This window comes from Hippopotamus amphibius, chromosome 6, assembly GCF_030028045.1.
Source record: "Hippopotamus amphibius kiboko isolate mHipAmp2 chromosome 6, mHipAmp2.hap2, whole genome shotgun sequence".
NCBI classification, from domain to species: Eukaryota; Metazoa; Chordata; class Mammalia; order Artiodactyla; family Hippopotamidae; genus Hippopotamus; species Hippopotamus amphibius.
This window is the reverse complement of record NC_080191.1, coordinates 37,159,961-37,181,428: the sequence shown is the minus strand read 5'-3', so window position 1 is coordinate 37,181,428 and position 21,468 is coordinate 37,159,961. Positions and strand designations below refer to the sequence as shown.

The 21,468-nt window shown below is 40.5% G+C and overlaps 1 protein-coding gene across 1 annotated transcript in view; it reads left to right on the top strand.

The window, feature by feature from the left end:
• The first annotated feature begins 9,984 nt into the window (after positions 1 to 9,984).
• The window catches only part of SAMD3 (sterile alpha motif domain containing 3), a 38,938-nt gene continuing 27,454 nt past the window's right edge, over positions 9,985 to 21,468 (top strand). Inside the window, exons 1-3 of the mRNA XM_057739894.1 lie at positions 9,985 to 10,078; positions 10,759 to 10,941; positions 14,248 to 14,359. Of these exons, the coding sequence (XP_057595877.1) occupies positions 10,000 to 10,078; positions 10,759 to 10,941; positions 14,248 to 14,359 (374 nt within the window). The 5' untranslated portion in view covers positions 9,985 to 9,999. The remainder of the gene's footprint in view (positions 10,079 to 10,758; positions 10,942 to 14,247; positions 14,360 to 21,468) is intronic.

Genomic DNA, 21,468 nt, shown 5'->3' with positions numbered 1-21,468 from the left:
ACAAAACCAGAAGCAATTTAAACATTCAGTTTTAGGGGTGGGCTACTTAAATTACACTTTCATAGGTTGAAATGCTGGCCATTGAAAATTATATCTTAAAAGGGTGAATAACGTGGGGAAATTCTTTTAATATCAGCAGAAATGGCAGAAATAAAAATAACTTGGCACTAGCGTCTCATCTATATTAAAACATATACACTAGAGGGTTTAAATATTTTTCTGTATATCTTACATGTTTTCCACATTTCCTATAATTATAATGTTATCTCTATAGTCATGAATAAGATAAAAACAGTACACACCTACACACAATTGTCAAGGTCTTTGAAATCTTTGCTTTCTTTTCTAAGGCATTGATAACGCTCTTAAATAGAACTTGACTACAGGCTGAACTGAGAAGCCAGACACGAAAGATCTTCCCCCAGGTTCCATTTTGCCTTATCACAACTTTTCAGGTGTGATTATTCACCCATTTTAAAAACTCACCCAAATTAAAAATTGGGTGCCTTACTATCTTGGCACCCAACCCATATTTCTGTATCTTGACCACAAGATGATAATAAGACTTCTTTTATCAAGACTGAATTTGTTTGTTCATTCAACTTATTCAGCAAACATACGTTGAGGAGCTGTCCTCCACCTGAACAGGAAGGGTCCCGGGGTGGTGCACATGAGAGGTGAACAAACCTCACTATAGCTGTAAGCACAGCAGACCCCATCCTGGACGCGACTGGAGCACTTTCACAGTCCCCTGTCCCTCTGCCCCTGCTTGGCCCCAGCCTGCTGAATCTTTCCACCAGAAAGTCCTTTGGGCTTGACATTAATTCTCTAAGTGCAAAGAGTTCCAATATCATACCAGTCTTCCAACGGGTTCAAAGGAATAATATCACAATTTAGGTTCTTAAGAACTCTTCAGGGATCTTGGTGGAAGGAAATCTGCTTTCTTTTCTTTAGTAATTTAATCCACACTGTTCCACATCACAGGTTCTACTACATGAGTAAGATATAATACTGTAGCGTCATTCTTTATTTTAAACTTTAATTCCTGAACAGATCACGACTTACTGTCAGACATTTGATAGTATTTGTATGAGTAGGCACTCGTCTTATGAACTGTGACTAGAGCAAAATAATCTCTCCAGTCGTGAAACGTACCTACATTTCAGAGTCTGCAGTTAAATCCGTTTGATGAGCATTAAAATCATTACTGTGGGGATGTTTTCTGACTCTTTTTCTCTGAGCATCTCCTGTGCTAGCTGTGTAGTTCATTGACTCATAGGGAGCTCTGCATTTTACTAGCTATTCAGTTTGCTAGCTATGAGTTTGCTCAGAAGGAGCTATGCAGTTTATTACTCATCATTAATTGATGGCTTGCTTTGTGCCAGGCATAGTACTAATCCTAGAACTACAAAGCTGGATAAGACAGAGTCCTTACCTTCAAAAAACGTATAGTGGGGAAAACCCAGGTTCATGAACAAACAATATTATTTCTATGTGATGAATGTCATAATAGAAACATAATATGATGTTACAGTGCACGGAATTCATGCTTTACCACCTCCTGTTTCTCTTAATTCCTATGACTTACTTAATATCATAAAAAGTGTCAGCACACAGGTATCAATCTCAGTCTAATAAATCAGTAATATAAGGCTCCAATTTTTCATATTTCAGAGCAATTAAATACCAGGCTCTGGGTCCCAGTTCCACCAGAGTAAGGAGAGAGACAACCAACCCCACTCCTACTCCCTAGACATGTGCCGTGGATCCCATAACGTGGCATGGAAGCATTGGATGGGTGGGGAACAGGTGGCATCTGGCCTTTGATCATTGGATACACAGTTTCCCATCAAAACATCCACTATCCCCGTTGACACAATCCTTGGATCCAGGGGCTCACTGCTACATCTGGGCCATGCTTGGGCACACAGAACTTGACTTGTGCCTCGCAGCTCACATCGGTGCAGACTCACAGCATAGCATTGCTGGCCCCAGTACTGCTCTCTCCCTGGTGGTGCCCCTGAGAAGGCAGAGGTTATCCCCAACCCCACCCCCGCCCCCACCCCCACCGAGGACTCTCACTCCAGTCTGGGCAAAGTCCTCCTCTCTTCGTGTTTTACCAGGACACTCTCTCTAAGCCTGAGCACCTAAACTTCCCCCAGGGCCCAGGCTTTTGTTTATAATAGCCAGAAACACCTGTGCTCATTTCTGATTTCTACCCTGCCATGCTCCTCCCAAGTGGCAATGAGCCCAGAGCCCACTTGGGAAAGGGGTGGTAGTGAGGAGGAGGAAACGCGGGCTTGGGAATAACCCCAGATGCATGTAAAAATGCCTCTGCAGAGCACTGTCTGCTCACATCTCCCACCTGCAGGCCTCCAGGAGAGCATCCCTTGAGCTGATGGCATTACAATTCAAGAGGAGGCTCAAAAAGAAAGTGTTTCCATGGAGAAGTCTTTTCTTGCTTCTGAAAGTCTATTCCCTCTGCCTTGCTTTATACCATCAGTTCTCAGCTCTGATGCATACTGGAATCACCCCAGAAAGCTTTAAAAAGTACTAATGCCTGTGACTCCCCCCTCCAGAAATTCTCATTTAATTGGACTGGCACGGAAGCAGGGCTAAGCTCCCTTGGAGATTAACATGCAGTAAAGGTAATGATTGAAACACTGCTATATCCATCTCTTCCTACTTTTCCCAAGCTCTGTTTTGCTGGCCTGGCCCTTTGCTTCTCAAACTTTTCCCATCAAAGAAAAAATTTTTTAGCGAGCAGTGAGCTTAATGCATGAGCTTGTTTGAAGCCTCCGTACACCTGGAAGAAGCGCTAGCTATGGCAAAGAGAAAAGTCAGTTTTCACTTCTTGTCAACAGATAGGAGGCAACCAGTGTGCTCAGATACTGAGGTCGGGCAACTCTGGGTTAAGATAGGCATCTGCCCCTGTATTTACAACCTGTGTATCATTTCCTTCAAAGCATATTCACACAACAATTGTTAGTGCATCTATGCATTGAAATATTTACTCAATAACCTTTGAGGTCCTATTATGTGTTTGTTGTTAGTGCTCAGCATAGGGAATGAAAAAACGAAAAGACACAGGGCTTCCAGTCTTTATGAGGATGGAAGTGCCTTATAGGTTGGTCTCATTAAATATAATTCATTTTACTTGCCTTACTGGGCCTGATAAAAAAAAAAAATGCATCCTCATTCAACTAGCCGTGCATCCTTGGGCAGGTCACTTAGCATTTCTGAAACCCTTTTTTTCCCCAACTAGGAAATGAGGATTTTGCCAGATTTAGAAGATCCATGTAAGGTCTCCATGTCTGCTGATGATATAGCAAGAAATCAGACTATGTTGAATGATTCCTCTGACACTTACAACCATGAAAATCAGATTACTAAAGCAGGGACTTAAACAGATACATGTACACCTATGTTCACATCAGCATTATACACAACAGCCCAAAGAGGGAAACAATCCAAATGCCGATCGACACATGAAAGGATAAACAGAATGTGATATAAATATACAATGAAATGCAACATGGAAAGCATTATACTAAGTGAAATAAGCCAGATACACAAGGACAAATATTCTATGATTCCACATACATGAGGTACCTAGAATAGTCACATGCATAGAGACAGAAAGTAGCATGATGGTTATCAGGGTGAAGGATAGGAATTATCATTTAATGGGTAGAGAGTTTCAGTTAGAGATGGTAAAACCGTTCTGGAGATAGATCATAGTAATGGTTGTACTCAGTCTGAATGTACTAAATGCCACTTAATTGAACACACAAAAAGGGTTAAAATAGTAAATTTTATGTTATATATGTGTGTGTGTATATATAAATATATATATATAAAATCATAATAAAAAATATCAAAAATCAGGTTTCTACATTTATTTTACATTCTTAGTTTTATGAAAAATCCTTGTAAATACAATATCACTACAATTGTTTCAGTGATATTTATATGATTATTTTTATAAATTGCTAAAAGATTTCTCAATGGTATAATTTATGCCTAATGACGTTAGGTTATTTTGTGAACTTTGACCTGTTGGGCCCTATAAATTGGAAATAAATCATGATGAATATTTCAATTGCTTCTCAAACTTGCCTAATCAGAAGAACCACTGGAAATGATTCAAAATATTTATTATAGGGACTCAACCCCAAGCCACCTGAATCAGAATCTTCTGGGAAAAAGCTTGGGAATCAGTATTTCATGAAACAGCCCCAGTTGACCTTTATATTAGATAAGTTGGGAAGCACATCTTTGACCTCAAAATCTGAATTCTGAGTCCAACCGAGAGAGAAGCACGTAATCAGCAGCACCCCAACACCCCACGGCAACAGCTCTTAGCCCTCTCCACCCCTCGTCTGCCCGTCAGGCCCCACCAGGTGACAGGTTTACCAACACCCTTTCTCGGGAAAGTTGATGCTGTGCCGAACAAATATTTCTGCCACTGTGGATGGAAACCTCTACCAGGAAAAGAACAACCTGATGTGGAGAACTCAACAGGGGATCTGGGTAACTGGATGAAAGGGGTAATGTGACCAGTAGACAATGAATCTAGGATTAAGCCAATAGCAGACGGACAGCTTAATTCACTTAGGCATCTCTCCTTAGCATTTTACCAGGAACAAGTGTCCAGGTAAGCATTTTTAAAGCTGTATTCTAAGTGCCAAGAAATTTGAAACGACAAATTAGTTTTAGGCCTGGTTGCAGAAATACAGATTGTTTTTTCATATTTTAATCTTTTGGGGAAGACCTAATTTCTGAATCCAATTTACTTTTCTTCCTGTTCCTCCAAACTACTCTCACCTTTACCCTGGTCTGCCACATTTGTTCTGAAATGCAATCAAAGAATGGTAGAAGTGAGTAGGATAAGAGTTAAGACTGAAATGCAGAGAGTTTTACAGATACCATGAAACAAATTTTAAAAATTTATTTGCCATAAACATTTTATTACATTCCTGCTTTATATCCAATATGATTATCTTATTGTAACCCAGCGGGACCCTGTGGGGGCTTCCTGGGACAGACCCCACCCCATATCCTCTGCTCTAGCTCCTCTCTCAGGTGCATGGATAACAGTACCTGATACATATTTCCCGAGTTGTTTTAGAGATGTGACAACCCCCACCAAATGGAAGATGTTAACTACTTGATGGCCAAGAGCAGCATAGCCCCAGGCCTCCTGGAGCCTAAGGACTGATCATGTCAACCCCTGTAACACTGCCCTGTTACCTCACCATCAACCAATCAGAAAATGTGCACGAGCTGATCCCACACCCTGGGACACCCCTCCCTCACCTGGCCTTTAAAAAAATGCTTTCTTTAAACCCATGGGGAGCGCAGGCTTTTTGAGCACTAGCTGCCCTGAACTCCTTGCTTGTTGCCCTGCAATAAACGCTGCACTTTCCTTCACCACAACCCCTTGTTCAGTAGACGGGCTTTACTGTGAGTGAGCCAGCAGACCTAAGGTTTTTGTTTGGTAACGCCATTTATTTGTTATCATTCATGATAATCTTTTCCTCTGCTCCTTACTCTCTCCCCTAGGCAGGCTTGCTCCCTTGTTCAGTCTTGCTTTCATTCTCTCTCTCTCTCACACACACACACACACACACACACACACACATACACACTTCACCTCACACACAAATTCAAGCACACACACTCAGACTAACCAATAGACTATAGACTACCAATTGATACCACTTCGACTTTTTTGGCCAATTTTTTTAGGAAGAGTAGCTTGGTATCAACAAAAAGTTTCAACATTCCAGCCTGTCTTCAGAGAAACCCGGGCCTGACAGATGCATAAGCGTTGGTCTCTCAATCTGTATAAATCTTGTAGGAGAACTACAGAGTCCTGTGCCTTTTTCTCCCCACACCTCCCACCTGTGGTTGCAGTGACACCATATTAAGAAGATCCTTCACCTTGTGTCCTGTTCCCCCAGGAGGAACCTAAAATGTCAGGTCAACCCTTGATATAACAGATCAACAGAGCCCAGCTTGGCTCTACCAGCTAAGCCTTCTAGGAGGCTGCAGAAATCAACTGTTACATGCTCCAACAGATAAGTGGCTCTGAAGAAACAGTTTAATAACTGTAATGTTTTAAAAGCATCAGTTCTTGCCACCATTAAGAGCTATAAAATAAGCAATTCTCACCTGTACTATTGTATGCACGTTGAGCTATGTGAGAATTACACTAAGCCAGTGTCTATGATCAATAAAGGTGCGTTTTACTTCAAGGGTTTAGTAACCAGGAAAATGAAAGCCCCAACACACCAGGGCTTTCTGACACACAAAACTTTGAGTCTTTGGCTTTGATTCAAGGCCTAAATTCTAATATATGTATTATCTTAGACAGTTCCTTTTGGAGTGTTTCACTTGCTTGGTGTCAGCCAGCTTTGTACATCTCACTCCCGTTTTTCCCATGATGTATGAAAAAAACTAAAAGTTTTATTTCCACAATTTTTGGAAAGATTAATATAAACATCTATTTTTCTAAAATGAAGAAAAATTGGTGCATATACGAATGGTTAGTAAAAGTTAAAACAGTTCCTTCTCATATGCAGTTTACTGCAAGAAATAACACTCTTTCCTGTAATTAATCTGGTTCAGCTGTGTAAATAATCTTTCTAAAACACAGTGTATATGATCAGCTCAGTGACTTCTTTTTCAAAAGCTTAAGTATATCTATAAACTCTGAACTCAGTTTTCCAATCTCTCCAATGATCTTTCAGACCTTCTCTGCAGTTACTCCTACAATGTGTTCACCATTCTAAGCCGTGTGGTCCACTTTCAGGCCCCTAAAGATAACTTGCTGATTTCTGACCTTTTACCTGTAGTTCATTCTATTGGTCCTATTTCTTCCGCCTCCTTCACTATCTAAACTGTATCTTTCCTTCAGATTCCACATCAAGATGCATTCCTTTCCAGGAGAGTGGGAGAATTCAGCCCCTAGTGCTATTTACAGCACCCATCATAATTGACTCTATATTTATATTCTGCTTATGTTCATGTCTTACCTTCTTGGTAAGGCTTCTAACTTCTTTGGTGTATCACCATTCACCTAGCTCTGAGCTATCCAGGCAGTAAACATTTTAATGACGAAGGTATGCAAGGTATTCTAGTTGATTATTCAGTTTTCATTCTTCTTGGTCTGGTGATGTCTGCAATGAACAGCAGCCCAAAGTTGATGAGGTTTTATGCTCCAGTGGAGTTCAATGACATCATTGCTTCATGTCAAAGCAAGACTGCTACCCAACAGAACTGCCTGGACATCGCTCCATGTGACAGCCACATCCCTATTTTTGTCTCTCGATTTTCCTTCTTTTTCACCAAGGGGACCTGAGTTTTGATAAATGGCTGGTTCCCTCAAGTACAGCCATGGTAGGAGATGTCCTTTCCCAGAGCAGGATGATGCATGGATCCAAGAGAGAGCTTTTAAAAATCTTTTTGTTTTAAAAATCTTTGTTTCGGCTTTTGAACTCTGGGAGAATAAAAATGCAAACAAAAAGGAAAGAGACAAAATATTTTTACATTTTCTTTAAAAGTATTTATTAGTGGCTGATGTTGTTACAAGTTACATTTCTCTTGAAGATTATAAAACACATCCACAACAGTTTTCATTATTATCTTCCTTTGAAGTTTTAACAAATTTATTAAATAAGACTTGCCCACATTTAGGTTGCTTTAGCTAGAGTCTTACCTCTTCCTGGCTTTAATTAGATGAGATCCCTTAATTGAAATTTATTTAATTGAAATATAATTTAATCAAATAATGAGACTGGTTTGACTGGAGTATTCCAACAGAATACTATTATTAATTATTTTTATTCTTTTTTTATTATTGTCTTAAAATATTTAGTGATCATACTTGCCCTCACATTTCAAAATCCTCAGATGTTTCTGAAACTGCTGGATACGCAGTAAAGCTGCTGGATACATCTTTTGTCATTTGACATATCTTTTATTCCTTTATAATGTATAAGATCATAAATAATATATCCATTATTTATGTGAGAGGAAGTTGTAAGATTGTAACTTAAAGCTGTTATATATTGTCTAAGCATTGATATTTTATGAAATATTTGGAAAAACAAATGGGTTATACTATACTTATTTTAATCTTATTATTTTGCACGAGGTTATAATTTGATAACTGTTTTGTTTTACCCAGAAGTAGACTTTGTAAAAATCTGGGAATTAAAAATTATGAAAGGTTTTCCAAGGATTCATTTTATTTTCAAATTTTCTTTTATCCAGCAATGGCTGCAGGGTAGTATCTTCTGCTCTGCATACCTTTTAATCTTGAAGTTTAGAGAATTGTTGCCTTTTTTTCTTCCTTTCCTATTTTTTTCTAAGTCCTACTCTTCACAAGGAAGCCAGAAGTGTGACAGGAAGGTGTGATTTTTAATTTACACCAGAGTCCCGCAAATAATGACTTTTCACACCCTGCTACTGCTGCTTAGCCTAGGGGAGGAGTTCTGTGGCTACTGTTGTCTTAGCAAATTAAATCCACTGCTGTAATTCAGGAGGACGTTCTTCTACATTTAACCCTTGTTTTCAGTTTTGCAACTTGGTGTTTGTGAATACTTATGAGGATGTGGCTTATTCCTTTGAAGTGTCCTTGTTTTTTAGTAAATGGTTTTTGAAGGCTGTTATCTTTTCAGATTGTCAAGAATGAAAGGTAAACAGGTTCTCCCTTTCCACCATTATAACTGGTGGAAATTGTAACATTCAAATACACAAAAGTGAAAAATACAATAATATTTATTTTGAGAACTTCCAGCAATAAAATTTAAATACATGATTTAATAAGTATTTTTATCTTTCCTTATGATTCCATTTCTCTAAGAGTAGCTTTTTCCTCTCTCTTTATAGGAAAGTTAGTATCTTACTGTACAAGTAAATCTGTATCATTTAGTTTGAAAGATGAAATTGAAAGTAATGTTAAAAAGATTAAAATGTTTTAAGATTTTTCAATTCCTCCCCAGTCCATTAAAAGTCATTTGGATTGAATTTTAAAAAACAGGGATGAGCTGCCTAAGGGAAATTAGGAAAGTTATTGTACTTGGCATACTTGTTTTAAGTTTTCTAAGTGGTTAGAGAAGAATAGTGATGTGCACATATAACTGAATAGTTAAAGAATATATCTTGCAAACTTTGTGTACTTCTTTCACTTACAATTATTGACACATTGAATTGTCTTCCCATTTTGAATCTACTGACTAATTTTTTTAAAGTTTTCAATCCATGTGCTAGTTTGTTCTAATTATTTTACCAAGCATAAATGTGGTCAATAAAGTCCTAGAACTGAATGGAATATGTAAGAATATCATTGAAAGGAAGGAAAGAAACATTCAGATTCTCCTGAGAATGGGGCTCCTACTCCTTCCTCTTGTAAAGCAAAGCAGTCAGAAGCAGCTGCAAGCTCTCTCTCTTCCATGGGGAGCAGCAAGGGGTTAACCAGTCTTGGTTTACTAAGTATCTCTGTCAGGCTTTTATCTGATCCTTCCTCCCTTCCTCTCCTGCCCACCCCTTCTGTAAATGTCAACCACTTCCTGATGAGCCTAGTAGTGGTGAATTTCACACCTTTCTTTTCTTTGTGAAGAAACCTGGGTGTTAATGGTACAGGATTGGGTACCATTGTAGGTCTCTGGCTGTCTGTTAGTAAAGCTGAGGGATGCCTGTGGGAAAAAAAAGTAGGAGAAGGTGAAGAAATTTGAGAAATGAGACTAGGAAATAGGTTCAAATTGGTCTCATTTTTAAAAAGAGTATTTGTTTTATTAGCAACTTTGTATTCGGAAAAGAATAATTTTAAAGAAGCTCAGTACTGAGAGTTTCAAAGAGTCTGGCAAAGGAAGGGCTGAGATTAGAGAGCTGATTGGTAAAAACAAATAAATAAATAGAAGAACAACAGTCAGAAAGAAAAACTGAAGACTCCTCTTTTTTATTCTACAGGTGTATTTACGGGATACAGCAATGGAAACCTGGTCAGTTGATCAGGTCTGCAGTTGGTTGGTGGAGAAAAACTTAGGAGAGCTAGTTCATAGGTTTCAAGGTGAGTTGTTTACACTTTCAAAAATGTTAATTGAGCAGCCTAGATATTGAGTGTCCTCTGTTATTGATTTTTTTCCCCGCCTAATGCATGTGAACATCGATGTGGAGTTGCTGTGGTGGGAAACTTTCATTTCTCTACTGATTGTAGCAGAGTTTGCGTTTGACCTAGTTAGTATCCACGAGAGAATCTAATATTAAAAAAGAACTCAAACAAAATAAATCTTGAGTTACTTAAAATATATATTTGATATATACATTTGATACTGCTTTTGTCTATACATTTGCAGCTTGTGCATTTTTTTGTGCAGCTTTGTGTAGTGTTGGATTTACAAGTACTGAGTATTGCCTGGTAAGTAGAGTTAACAATACTTTTCCCAAAAGATTTTTTTCGTTATCAAAACAATATCTGTTAGAAAGAATCGGAAGAGGGGAGGCATTAATGTGGAAGTAAAAAGTTTTGCTTGTGACTCCATGTTGTGGTACTTTCTTAGGAGCAGACATGCATTTGGAATGATGCAGTATTAGTGTTCTCTTTTTGTCAAAAACACAGATAATTTTATAACTGCAAAGCACAAATTTATTTGCTCCTTTTAACACCAGAAATGATTCTGCCTGCTCAGAGTGCTGTGTTTTACAGTGCTTTACCCAGCAGACAGGTAGAGACATTTTTTTTTTCCCCAGAGGAAGAAGTAAGTGGGGCTGCTCTTCTAGCGCTTAATGATCGGATGGTTCAGCAACTGGTAAAGAAAATTGGGCACCAGGCTGTTCTAATGGATTTAATTAAAAAATATAAGCAGAAGAGTCAAGAACTGAAGTCCCCTGGAGAAACAGCCCCGGTTGCGCAAACAGAAGCAGCCCCAGAGTAAGTGTTAATGAATGGCCTTATCTTTGCTGTGCTTTCTCGATGATGGTCGTAGTGTGATATTTGGGAGCTTGAAAATTGTGACCATTTTCATATTGTGTGTACAGTGATACTTTTTGCAAAATTTTATGAATCAAGATACATTTTTTAATGCACTAGTTTTTTAAACACTGACTCTATTTGTTAGGGAAGACCTATAAGCCCAGAGTTCCTATATAACAAGCAGTTAAAATGTACATATAACACAAGCAGAAACGAACTCCTGCAGCTTAGGTCTTAAAATTAGGGTCAGAGAAAGGCATCTTTTTCTGCCCCTTTGCTTTTCCCAAAGCTGTTTATTTATGTATTTATTTATTTGCTGAGGATTCCTTATAGAAAAACTAATTTATATTCTCCTCTAGAGGCCTTCATAATATAATTTGCTAAAGACTTTTGCTGCAATGGATTTTCTAATTTCTCAAGAGTAATCTTGGAGTACTGAATGCTATGATAGCATCCCACAAAAGTCATGTAGAAACATTTGTGATGGCTTTGAGGTTTAGGGATATTCTTATTTGTTTGTTTTTTATCACTGACTTCTGCAATAAAAAGGAATGATAACAGGAATTATAAAATTTAAAATTTCACTTTACAGTTCTATGCCCCAGGATCACTTCAGGCATTCTGATTTGGTTTTTCCATATCTGAGAGTTTGTGCAAGATTTCTAAGTTTAAATAATTACTGCAGAACAATTATTCATTAATTTTTAAAATAAGATTATGATGTTTGATGAAACCCATTCTATGCTTTTACTTTAGTTTTTCCAGATTATATCTGTAAAAGTATATGTTTCTGTCTTCCTCTTTTATATGCAATACAATGTTAGAGGAGACCCGGCTTAAGTAATTTGATTTCTAGAGTATTTGGATTTCTGCGACAAGCAGGGGAATAGGCAGGCTTGAAGGAATGGTCCACAGTTCGTCTGGAGATTCTACCATTTGATTTATCTGAAGACTTTCTTCCAAACATTGTTTTGTCATATCTATGTAAAAGACATGTGACTTCTGATGAAGTTTCCATTGTATGCTTTTACTCCTTTCCAGCAAAGGGAGGGTGTAAACCTCAAACAGAGCTCAAAGTAATTTCCCAGCATTCTTGGATGTATTGGATCTTGAGCTGGAAGTTCCCCTCAGTTGACTGGAATCTTGATATTGCCTTAGGCACAGCTTGGAAGAAAACAGACAGCCTTGTTTCCACTGCAAATCAGTTTATAATGCTCTCTAGTAAATGAGAGCTAACTGGACTGCCAGGAAATCTGGGCATCATTCCTGGTTCTATCACTGACTTGGATTGATTACATTAAATGTTGACACTCCCGTAGCTTCATCTGTAGGTTGTGAAAAGTAATACAGTACTTAACTCCATGTTAATTCACACTAATGTTAGGCGTATCATAATCTTTGAGAAAAATCTCTCCTCCTTCTCCCAGACTAAAACAATTTTTTGTTAAATATTAAGATTGGTTAACCTGGTTAAGAAAGCCATTTTCAAATGTAACCAAGACTTGGAACACTGGTTTTCCAGATATTGAGTGGGGGGTTTTTCACTCTACCCAGTAAATTGTTGACTCTAAGGTTTGTGTTGTCTTGCATTCACATTAAATTATTCTGGTGCAAAATCACAATTCCAGGTGGGTTTATAGGTTATAGTTGGTTAAAATGTATATTGGCTATATTTGCTTATTGTTATTTGACAAATATATTGTCACGTGGGAGTTATGTTAATAGAAAAATGTATGAGAATATGCTATTTATTTAATATGCTATTTAATTAAACCCTTTTAAGAAGTGCTTAATAAAGATAGGAAACTTGGTGTAGTAAGAAGAACCCTGGGGACTTTCCTGGTGGTCCAGTGGTTAAGACACCACACTCCTGGTCTTCCCTGGTGGTGCAGTGGTTAAGAATCCACCTGCCAATGCAGGGGACACAGGTTCGATCTCTGGGCCGGGAAGATCCCACATGCCGTGGAGCAACTAGGCCCGTCGCCACAACTACTGAGCCCATGCACTGCAACTACTGAAGCCTGTGCACCTAGAGCCCGTGCTATGCAATAAGAGAAGCCACTGCAATGAGAAACCCACACACCACAATGAAGAGTAGCCCCCACTCACCACAGCTAGAGAAAGCCTGCGCGCAGCAATGAAACCCAATGCAGTCAAAAATTAAATAAATAAATAAATAATAAGATAAATCTTAAAAAAAAAAAAAGACTCCACGCTCCCAACGCAGGAGGCGTGAGTTTGATCCCTGGTCGGGGAGCTAAGATCCCACATGCTGCACAGCATGGCAAAAACAACCAACCAACCAAAAGAACCCTGAAGCTAGATATTAAAACACTTGATTTCAAATCTCTCTTCTGATATCAGCTACTCATCTAACCTTGAAACTTTGCTTGACTTTTCTTAGTTTCAACTGTAAAATGAAGTGGGTAGAATAAATGATGCTTAGGAATCCTTCTAAAGTGTTTATAAAATGGCAATCTAGTTAAGATTGCAGACAGGTTTCAACTTGAGTTAAATTTCATTTAATGGTTCGTGGCTGCCTGGTGTGTTATTCTGAAAAAGTTTACAGGCCACATCTGGACAGGATACTTGGCATCCTATTCAGACTTAGGCAAATGATAGGAATATATAATAGGAGTATTTGCAGTTGCTTTTTAGTGTTGCTTTTATTGAAGCTGATAGAAAAAAATCACTGGACAGGAAGCTGGAAAATTGGAAGTTGGAAAACTGGGGTCGACTGGAGCTGCTACTGAGTAGCTTGTGGTGATGAGCAAGTTGTTTCCCTTTCAGGTCTTCAGTTGTATCACTTAGAAAATAAGGGAGTTAGCGAAGTGTGGTTCAAAGATCACGAAATTTCACAAATAATGAAAGGTCCCCCAAAATTGCAGGGAATAGAGAAAGGATCTGACATATAGTTCATTTTTTTGCCTGCCAAAAAATGATATTAACCAATAAAGGTATATTCTGTTGTCACCATTATTTCATAAAGGAAAGGATTATCATAACACCATTTATAAGTGTGATGGATTGGTGAAAACAGCACTGTGAACTGGCATTGTCTGTCTCCTGGCATGTATAAACTGACAGCGAGTGAGAAAACCCCAGAGGGTTTTTCTTTCAGTTCTCTTAGTCACGGCTCTCAAGTGGAGCTTGGAAGTGGACACAGATCATAGTGTTTACTAGGACTCCTACCCTCAGAGCCACTGTGAGAGCAACAGTTGTGACCCTTGTTGAACAGCCCCTGACCCACCTCTTCTTTCTTGGTGACAGGCGTGAACAGTCCTCCAGTCCCGCCAGTCATGGGGAGCAGATGCCATCGTTCTCTGCAGCCGACAACCTTGATGATGGACTAATTGACCACAGAGTACTGAGACAGAGGTGGGAGTGACAACTTCTAAACATTCTCAAGCCAAATGATAATATTTGTCTTTATTCTTTGTGAGGATTCATGTGTTTAAATGTATTTCTAAATGGAAGCTATTTGTTTTTCTGCAAGGGATTTAGGTAAATCAAGTCATGAAGATATTTGGTAATAAGAGATGAAGGTTAAATTTTTTGATCTTTGCATGGAAACAGTAAGGTTTTGAGATGATATTATGCATCTTTCAAGTACACATTGTTGAGGAAAAAGATGATTTTCGTAAACTGTCCAGAAAGAGTGACAGTAGCCACAAAGTTGGAATTTATTCAGTAAATGGTGCCCTATAGAATATGCTTTTTGCGGAGTCTTTGTTTTTGATTTGAGTTAATAGCCTTAACTTGACTGTTTCTGATGGAGGCACAGTTTTGGTAAACATTTGCTTATATTCCTACACTGGGTTTTACGAGCTGTAGTATTTCCATGTAGCAGCTGCAGTGGAACAGAGGGAAACTATAGACCTAGAGAACCAGGTTCAGGAATGTGACGCTCAGGCAAAGTCCTGAGGGGGACTGTAGGTAAGATACGATCTAAGAGTGATGGCGGTCTGTACAGCATTTCCCAGCCACCTGGCCTGTGCAGTTCATGCATCAGCCGTGATACCTATTGTTTTCAGCAGCTGATGAGCACATGCTTTTTGTTAAATGTACTGTCATTGAAAGGAGAGACGGCGGCTGGCATAGAGAAATAGTCAGGCAATAGGCAAGCCAGGGTGTGGTCCTTTACAGTTTTCACAAGCCCTTTACATTATCATCTCATTTAGTCCATAGGGAAGTCCTGGAAGGTGGGCATTATTCTCTTTTTTGTAAATGAATAAAACAGAGATTCAGAGAAGTCAAGGGGCTTCTAGATAGCTTTCCCAAATGGGCTGTTCTCACCTCAGCACAGAATGTACCACCATCACTGTGGGAGCTCAGGGGACCAAAGGCAGCAGCCTTGGCTCCTGGCTGCACGCCTCCAGCGGCCCACCCCCAGCAGCCCTGTGAGTGCAGGAAACACTGCACCTTTGATCAGGAGCTGTTGCAAACAGGCTTCAGCTCTGGGCGTCCTCTCTGTTCTTTCTCGCTCCACCATCTTCAACCTTGCACTCTCACCCCTGGGCTCAAAGGCTCCAGCTCCTCAAGTGTTAGGGTCCATCTTCCTCCATGCCTTTGGCTTTCATTTGGAGTGGTGAACAAGGAGGTAGAGGGCGATGTCCTAGGTGAGACTTGGTCCCCATGGTATTCCTGGTCTGAACTGGTTCAGAAGATGTAAATATGTTTTAATGGTGGCTTCATTCACCTCCTTTCTGCTCATGGCTGCCTGTTGGTTCCGAGTGCCATCCTTTGATGTGGTTCCAGCAGTGTGGAGTCAGCCATGAGTCCTCAGCGACCTGTTCAGGATGCTGCCAAAAGCAGCCGGTCCCTTCTCTGACCCTTCAGTAGAGACAGGAAGAGTGGTGATTATTCCAGTGCTCCATACCTAATAGCATCATGGATCAGTATCCAAACTGCAAAACGGAAATAATAACCACAGTTCTTTCCTCATGATGCTCCTGTGAGGACCATTATCTGAAGATAGATAATACCTGCTCAGTGCTAAGCACAAGTGGGAGCCCCTGGAAGGTACTCTGTACCACCATCAGCGCGGCACTGCTCCTGTCAGTAATCCCACTCTCCTGAGGACTTCTTTCTTCTCCATGCTTGCTCCCAGTGGGAGATGAGGATGCCACCTTCTACAAGTTCTCTAGGTCTTTTCTCTTTCCTAAGCCCACTAATGATATTCCATTCTCATATGGTCCTGCAATGCCGGCTGACAGGATTCCTATTCCCATTTTTTCCTGTGGCCAAAGGCACAGCCTGTGCTTCAGGGTATTTCTCATTCTTTATAGTGTCTGGCATAGAGGAGAATAAAACAGAATTGGGTTAGAACTGGAGAGAAATAGGAGCGTTTGGAAACCAGAGCTGATACTCCCATATCTTTCCTCTCATCACAAAGTCTCTCCTAATCTCTATGACCACCTGCCACCCACCACTATCCACAAGCACTACAGGGTTAAATATATCCAAAAATGAACTCATGTCCTTTGCCTTAGTATATATTTAGGTGTAAGAAATACAAATTCACTCCAACCCAATGCCCTGCGTGCAGAAGCCCTGGTGTTGGAAAGCCAGGGGTCAAGCTGTCCGTCCCTCTCGTGAAGCCACGTGATGGCCATCTCCGTCTCTGTTCTGCTTTCCTCATCTGTTTCATTCCCTCGCTTCCTCCTATGAGGATGGATTTATCCTGCTGCTCATGGCTGCTCCGCCCCATTCAAACTGGCTGGCCTATGACTGCCTCACCATAGCACTGCCTGCAGAGGAAGTTCTCCCTGAAAACAGCCCAGGTTGTCCCAGCCGATGGACTCTGTCTTTTAGTGTTGCTTAGTTCAGTACCTGGGGAAGAGGAACTGAGGGGTCTACCGTGGATCAGAGGCACCCTCCAGGGCAATCAGCTGTGTGTAGGCAGGTGAGGATCAGGCAGGGGTTCCTGTTTTAAATATTTTTGCTCTGGTCATGCCTTTTATCCAGGACTGTGGAATGGGGTGGGACAGAAGATTTTCTCCCTTCCCACGTGCTATCTCAGATAGTGGCTCCATCATCCAGCCATGTGCGTTAAAAGTCACTGGAGGCACCCTTGATCACTTCCTCCCGCCCTTCTGTCTAGGGTGCTATGCATTCAGCAGGTATTGATTAAGAGCCTATTGCATGGCTTCTGGGTCAGGCTGTGTTGTTCCCTTCCCTTCCCTACTTGCTCATCTTCAAAGACTTTGCTAAAAATCCCTCTTTTGGAAAGAAGCCCCTCCATTATATTCCAGGTCAGGCAAGAGCCCTTCTTCTATGTGTAACATCCTCTACATATCTCTTGATTTACTTGTAAAACTAGTTAATGGAACTGACCCCTTGAAAATCTGTATTCCTTCCTTAGAAGCACCTCCTGGACAAAGACCATACCCTTTGTCCTTGTAAACACAGCATTTGGCTTGGTTGCTGACACACAGAGGCTAAATAGGCGTTTTTAATTGAAATTGAGGGTACATGGCCCAAGGAAAGACTGAATATATCTTCGTGGGACAGGATAAATATTTGAATAGCATCACTTTCTTTTTAGACCTTTTTGATACAATTCCTGCTAGATATGGTAATTTTTTGAACAGAATTAAACTCCAGGAGTTTGTGAGCCACTCACACATAACAGGCTAGAGAGCTGATGGTTGGCTTCTGCATTCACGAGGCGGGCAGGCGTGATGGACCAGGTGCTGACTTTGGGGTCTCACACATCTGGGTGGGAATCCTGACCCTTCCACTTGTTCTCCAGGTGGTCTCTGCACAACGTGTGATGGGAACACCCACCTGCATGTGAGATAACAGTCAAGGTGCCTGGCGGCTATTATAACACCATGTAAGGTGGCCATCATCATTCTTGTGATATATTTTCCTGTGCTCCCTAAAATGAACATGTGTTTTCCATCCAGATTATTTGCAGATAGGAAGTCAAAGAAAGCTCTAGAGGCAGGGCATTCACATGAATTTGGCCCTTGAAAAGATGTGTGCGTCCTGGTGGATGAATTCGAGTCCCAGAGAAACACTAGGGTGCTATGGCACAATGCAGTTTTCTTCGGTGATAGGTGATCCTGTGCTCTTTATCAAATTGCTTCAACGCCCTTTCTTGATGGAAGGCTTATAAGCCCCCATCCTCAACATGTGTTGGCAATCCTTTAGAAAGATTTTTTTTTCCCAGGCTATTCTTCGTTTTTCCTCTACACTGTTTGAAACTGTTTGCTTCCCTTTTAGTACCTAGTAAGGCATGAAATCAGATAAACAGGTAGAGGTTTCCTAAATGTTATTTTTAAAATGCTTGGCTTGAACTTTAAATATATGTGTGCAGATGTTTCGCTTCAGCCTTTGGGTGTAATTATAAATTAGTGACGGTTTCACACGTACTTAAAAATTATTTTAACAATGATTTTTTTTCTGGGTTTGCCTACGGCTATAGAATGTTGTCAGGTGATCTCCCCCACCTGCCTGTGCTCAAGAGGGCAAATGTCAGTGGGTCCACACTTGACATGTTGTTCGTAGGCACTGCCACACGCACAGCTCCAATAAGGGGCAGCGCACTTGGGTGTACATCTTATCTAGCACTTAATAAAGGGAGGTTCAGTGAAGTGCACCAAAGACAATACAGGTGATAAAGTGTCACCTTTAGATGCTGAATCCAAGGTCAGTGAAACAATGAGGATCCCTCAGCGTGAAGTGCAGGATCCCACATCTCCTACCCCACAGGTGTATAGAACACCCATACCTAAGGGTTATGTGTTTTGGAAGCATTATATTCTAACTCTGGTCCTTGACTGGAGATTCCTAGTGTACATTAACTTAGTAAATGCTGTTAAGATCCAACAGTAAGAAAACCCATTTCACTCTGGCACAGAATTCTTTCTTTAGGTAACAGCTATTAACATTACAGGAAACACCTTAAGAAATTTTGACTTACAGATGTGTTAGTTAAGTCAGGATTCATTCATTCATTCCAGAGTAAATAGTTTCTGAGTGCTTACTCTGTGCCAGGCACTGGTAGGCACAGAGGATACAGAGGTGAGCAGAGCAGATCAAGCCTCCCAGCTCCCAGAGTTCACATCTTAATGGTGAGGGAATAACAAATGCATAGGATATTACATTGTAAGTATGTTTAAGTGCTATAAAGGCCTATAATGCAAAGAGAAAAGGGGGGCAATAGAGTGAGTGGCATGTGTATATGCCTGTGTTAGCTACAGGAAGGTTCTATTTCAGACGGGGTTTTCAGGGAAGTGCTTCGACTTTGACTAGGTGATGCTTGAGCAGTGACCCAGACGAAATGAGGAACGTTGGCTCACTAAGCTAGAACCAAAATTTCCTTTTGTGGAGGATATCTGTGGACCCAGCCAAACAGGAATTTCTAAATCAGGGAAGACTGGGCTGACATGACTGAAAAATAACTCTCCGACCCCTGCCCGTTCCCAGTAAATCTAATAGGAAGTCTTTGGATCAAAGTAAGCTGGATGTATAGTCTCTTTTTCCCTTTCGTTGAGTCCAAAAGTTACCTAATATACACCATGAGCTAGGTATTATATAGACAATGGGTGAAGTGGGGGCAATTTTGTCCTTGCCCAGGGGAACTCAGAATCAGACAAGAAAGATACATAAGTTAATAACTGCAATGTTGAGAAAGAGATGCAGAAATAGAAGTACACAGGGCACAGAAAAAGCACAGAAGAGGCTAAGTAAGGCTTTTGGGGAAGTGAGCATGGAGAAGGCCCCTGGGGGGATTCTTCACAAAAACTGAGGGAGGATTTTGAAACAGGATTAGAATTTCATCTGAAGGAAAGTGGAGCAAGAGAAGAAATGGATATTCATAGCAAAGCAAACAGCATGTGCAAAGGTCTAGGCACCTGAAACGGAATCGAGCATTCTATTTGGAGTAAGTATTTTTGGAATGAGCGAGATAGAGGCGGAGGAAATGGACTTGCTGGAAACGATGAGAGGTGCTGTTAGGGAGATCAGGAGCCTCTATGCTATACCAATGGACAGGACAGCGCTTTTTACCCCTGACTGTCCGTTAGGTTCTCCTGGAGGACTTAAACAAAATACATCAGGGCCCTAGACCAGTGCTTCTCAAACTCTAATGTAATTAAAAGTCACCCAGGGATTTTATTAAAATGCCGACTCTAATTTAGTAGGTTGGGGTAGAGCCTGAGACTCAGCATTTCTAACAGGCCCCCTAAGTAATGCCAGTGCTGTCCTGGGACTACCCTGTGTAGCGGTAGCAAGGCATTTCTGGGGGTGTACAATAGACTGGATGCTTATGTCCCTACAGAATCCATGTGCTGAAACCCTAACCCCAATAGGATTGTATTTGGAGAGAGGTGGCCTTGGGAAGGTAATTAGGTCATGAGGGTGGACCCCTCAGGGATGGGGATTCTGTAAACCAGGAAGAGGGCATTCACCAAGAACCCAGCTTTGCTGGCACCCTCATCTGGAACATCCAGCCTCCATATCTGTGAGAAATTAATGTTGCTGTTTAAGCCACCCAGTTTAATGGTCATTTGGTATAAATCAAGTTACTTGATGCCTTGCTAATAAGTCAATGGTTCCTTTATCATGGGCGGGCTGTTTTTCATATAACGGAACTCTCCTTTTCAAAAGATGTCAGTTTCATTGTGTGAGAACACAAGTTTCGAGAACTAATGACTGGCTTTGTTTATCTGTCATAGAATGTTACATTTAATATTTTATATCTCTCTCAAATGTTCCTAAAACTTTCTGCATCATTTTTGTTACAAACTGTTCCACTCAACAATGACAGGGAAATCAAAACTGATGAGGAGCTGAGACATAGGAGTGTACCCATAGGGCTAGTGTTGGACCAGGCCACGTGGGGGATGCAGACAAGGAAGACCACCCAGGAGCCAGGAGAGTGGGGAAGCGCATCCGCCTGGGGAGGGGAGTTAAGATGAGCCTAGAAGAATGAGGGAAACTTAGGGCATTTGGGGTGAGAGAAACAGCTGCTGACACGTATGTGTGTCTTCAGTGTGTCCTGAAGATTTAGTAGGCTTGAATCTTGGCTGCATCTGAGAATTCACATTGGATACTAGCTGATAATAAAATGGCACAAAAATCGGACCATATTATGAATTGTCCTAATTATTAACTAAGTTATATACACTGGAGATAAAACAAGTAGTTCCTGCCCTCATCTACATACATCCCTTCTGCTCCCTCAACCTCTGCCTTCTGTACACTGAGATTTTTCCTTAGAGAGCTGGAGCTCCGTTGGCCCTGTTCCGCATAGGGACCTCTTCCTTATCCTAGGTGAGCCCCATGTTGTCTTCTCCTTAGGAGTAAAATGATTCAATGGTTTTTTCATTCTCATTAAGGTTAAACAAAATTTTTACAGTCAGTGAGCTTTTTCATGAGAACCTTCATCTCATAATTTTTTAAATTAGCACATACTACAATAATGATACTGTTAATTATCAAATGTCAGCTTAACTTTATTACAAGTTTTATTTTAT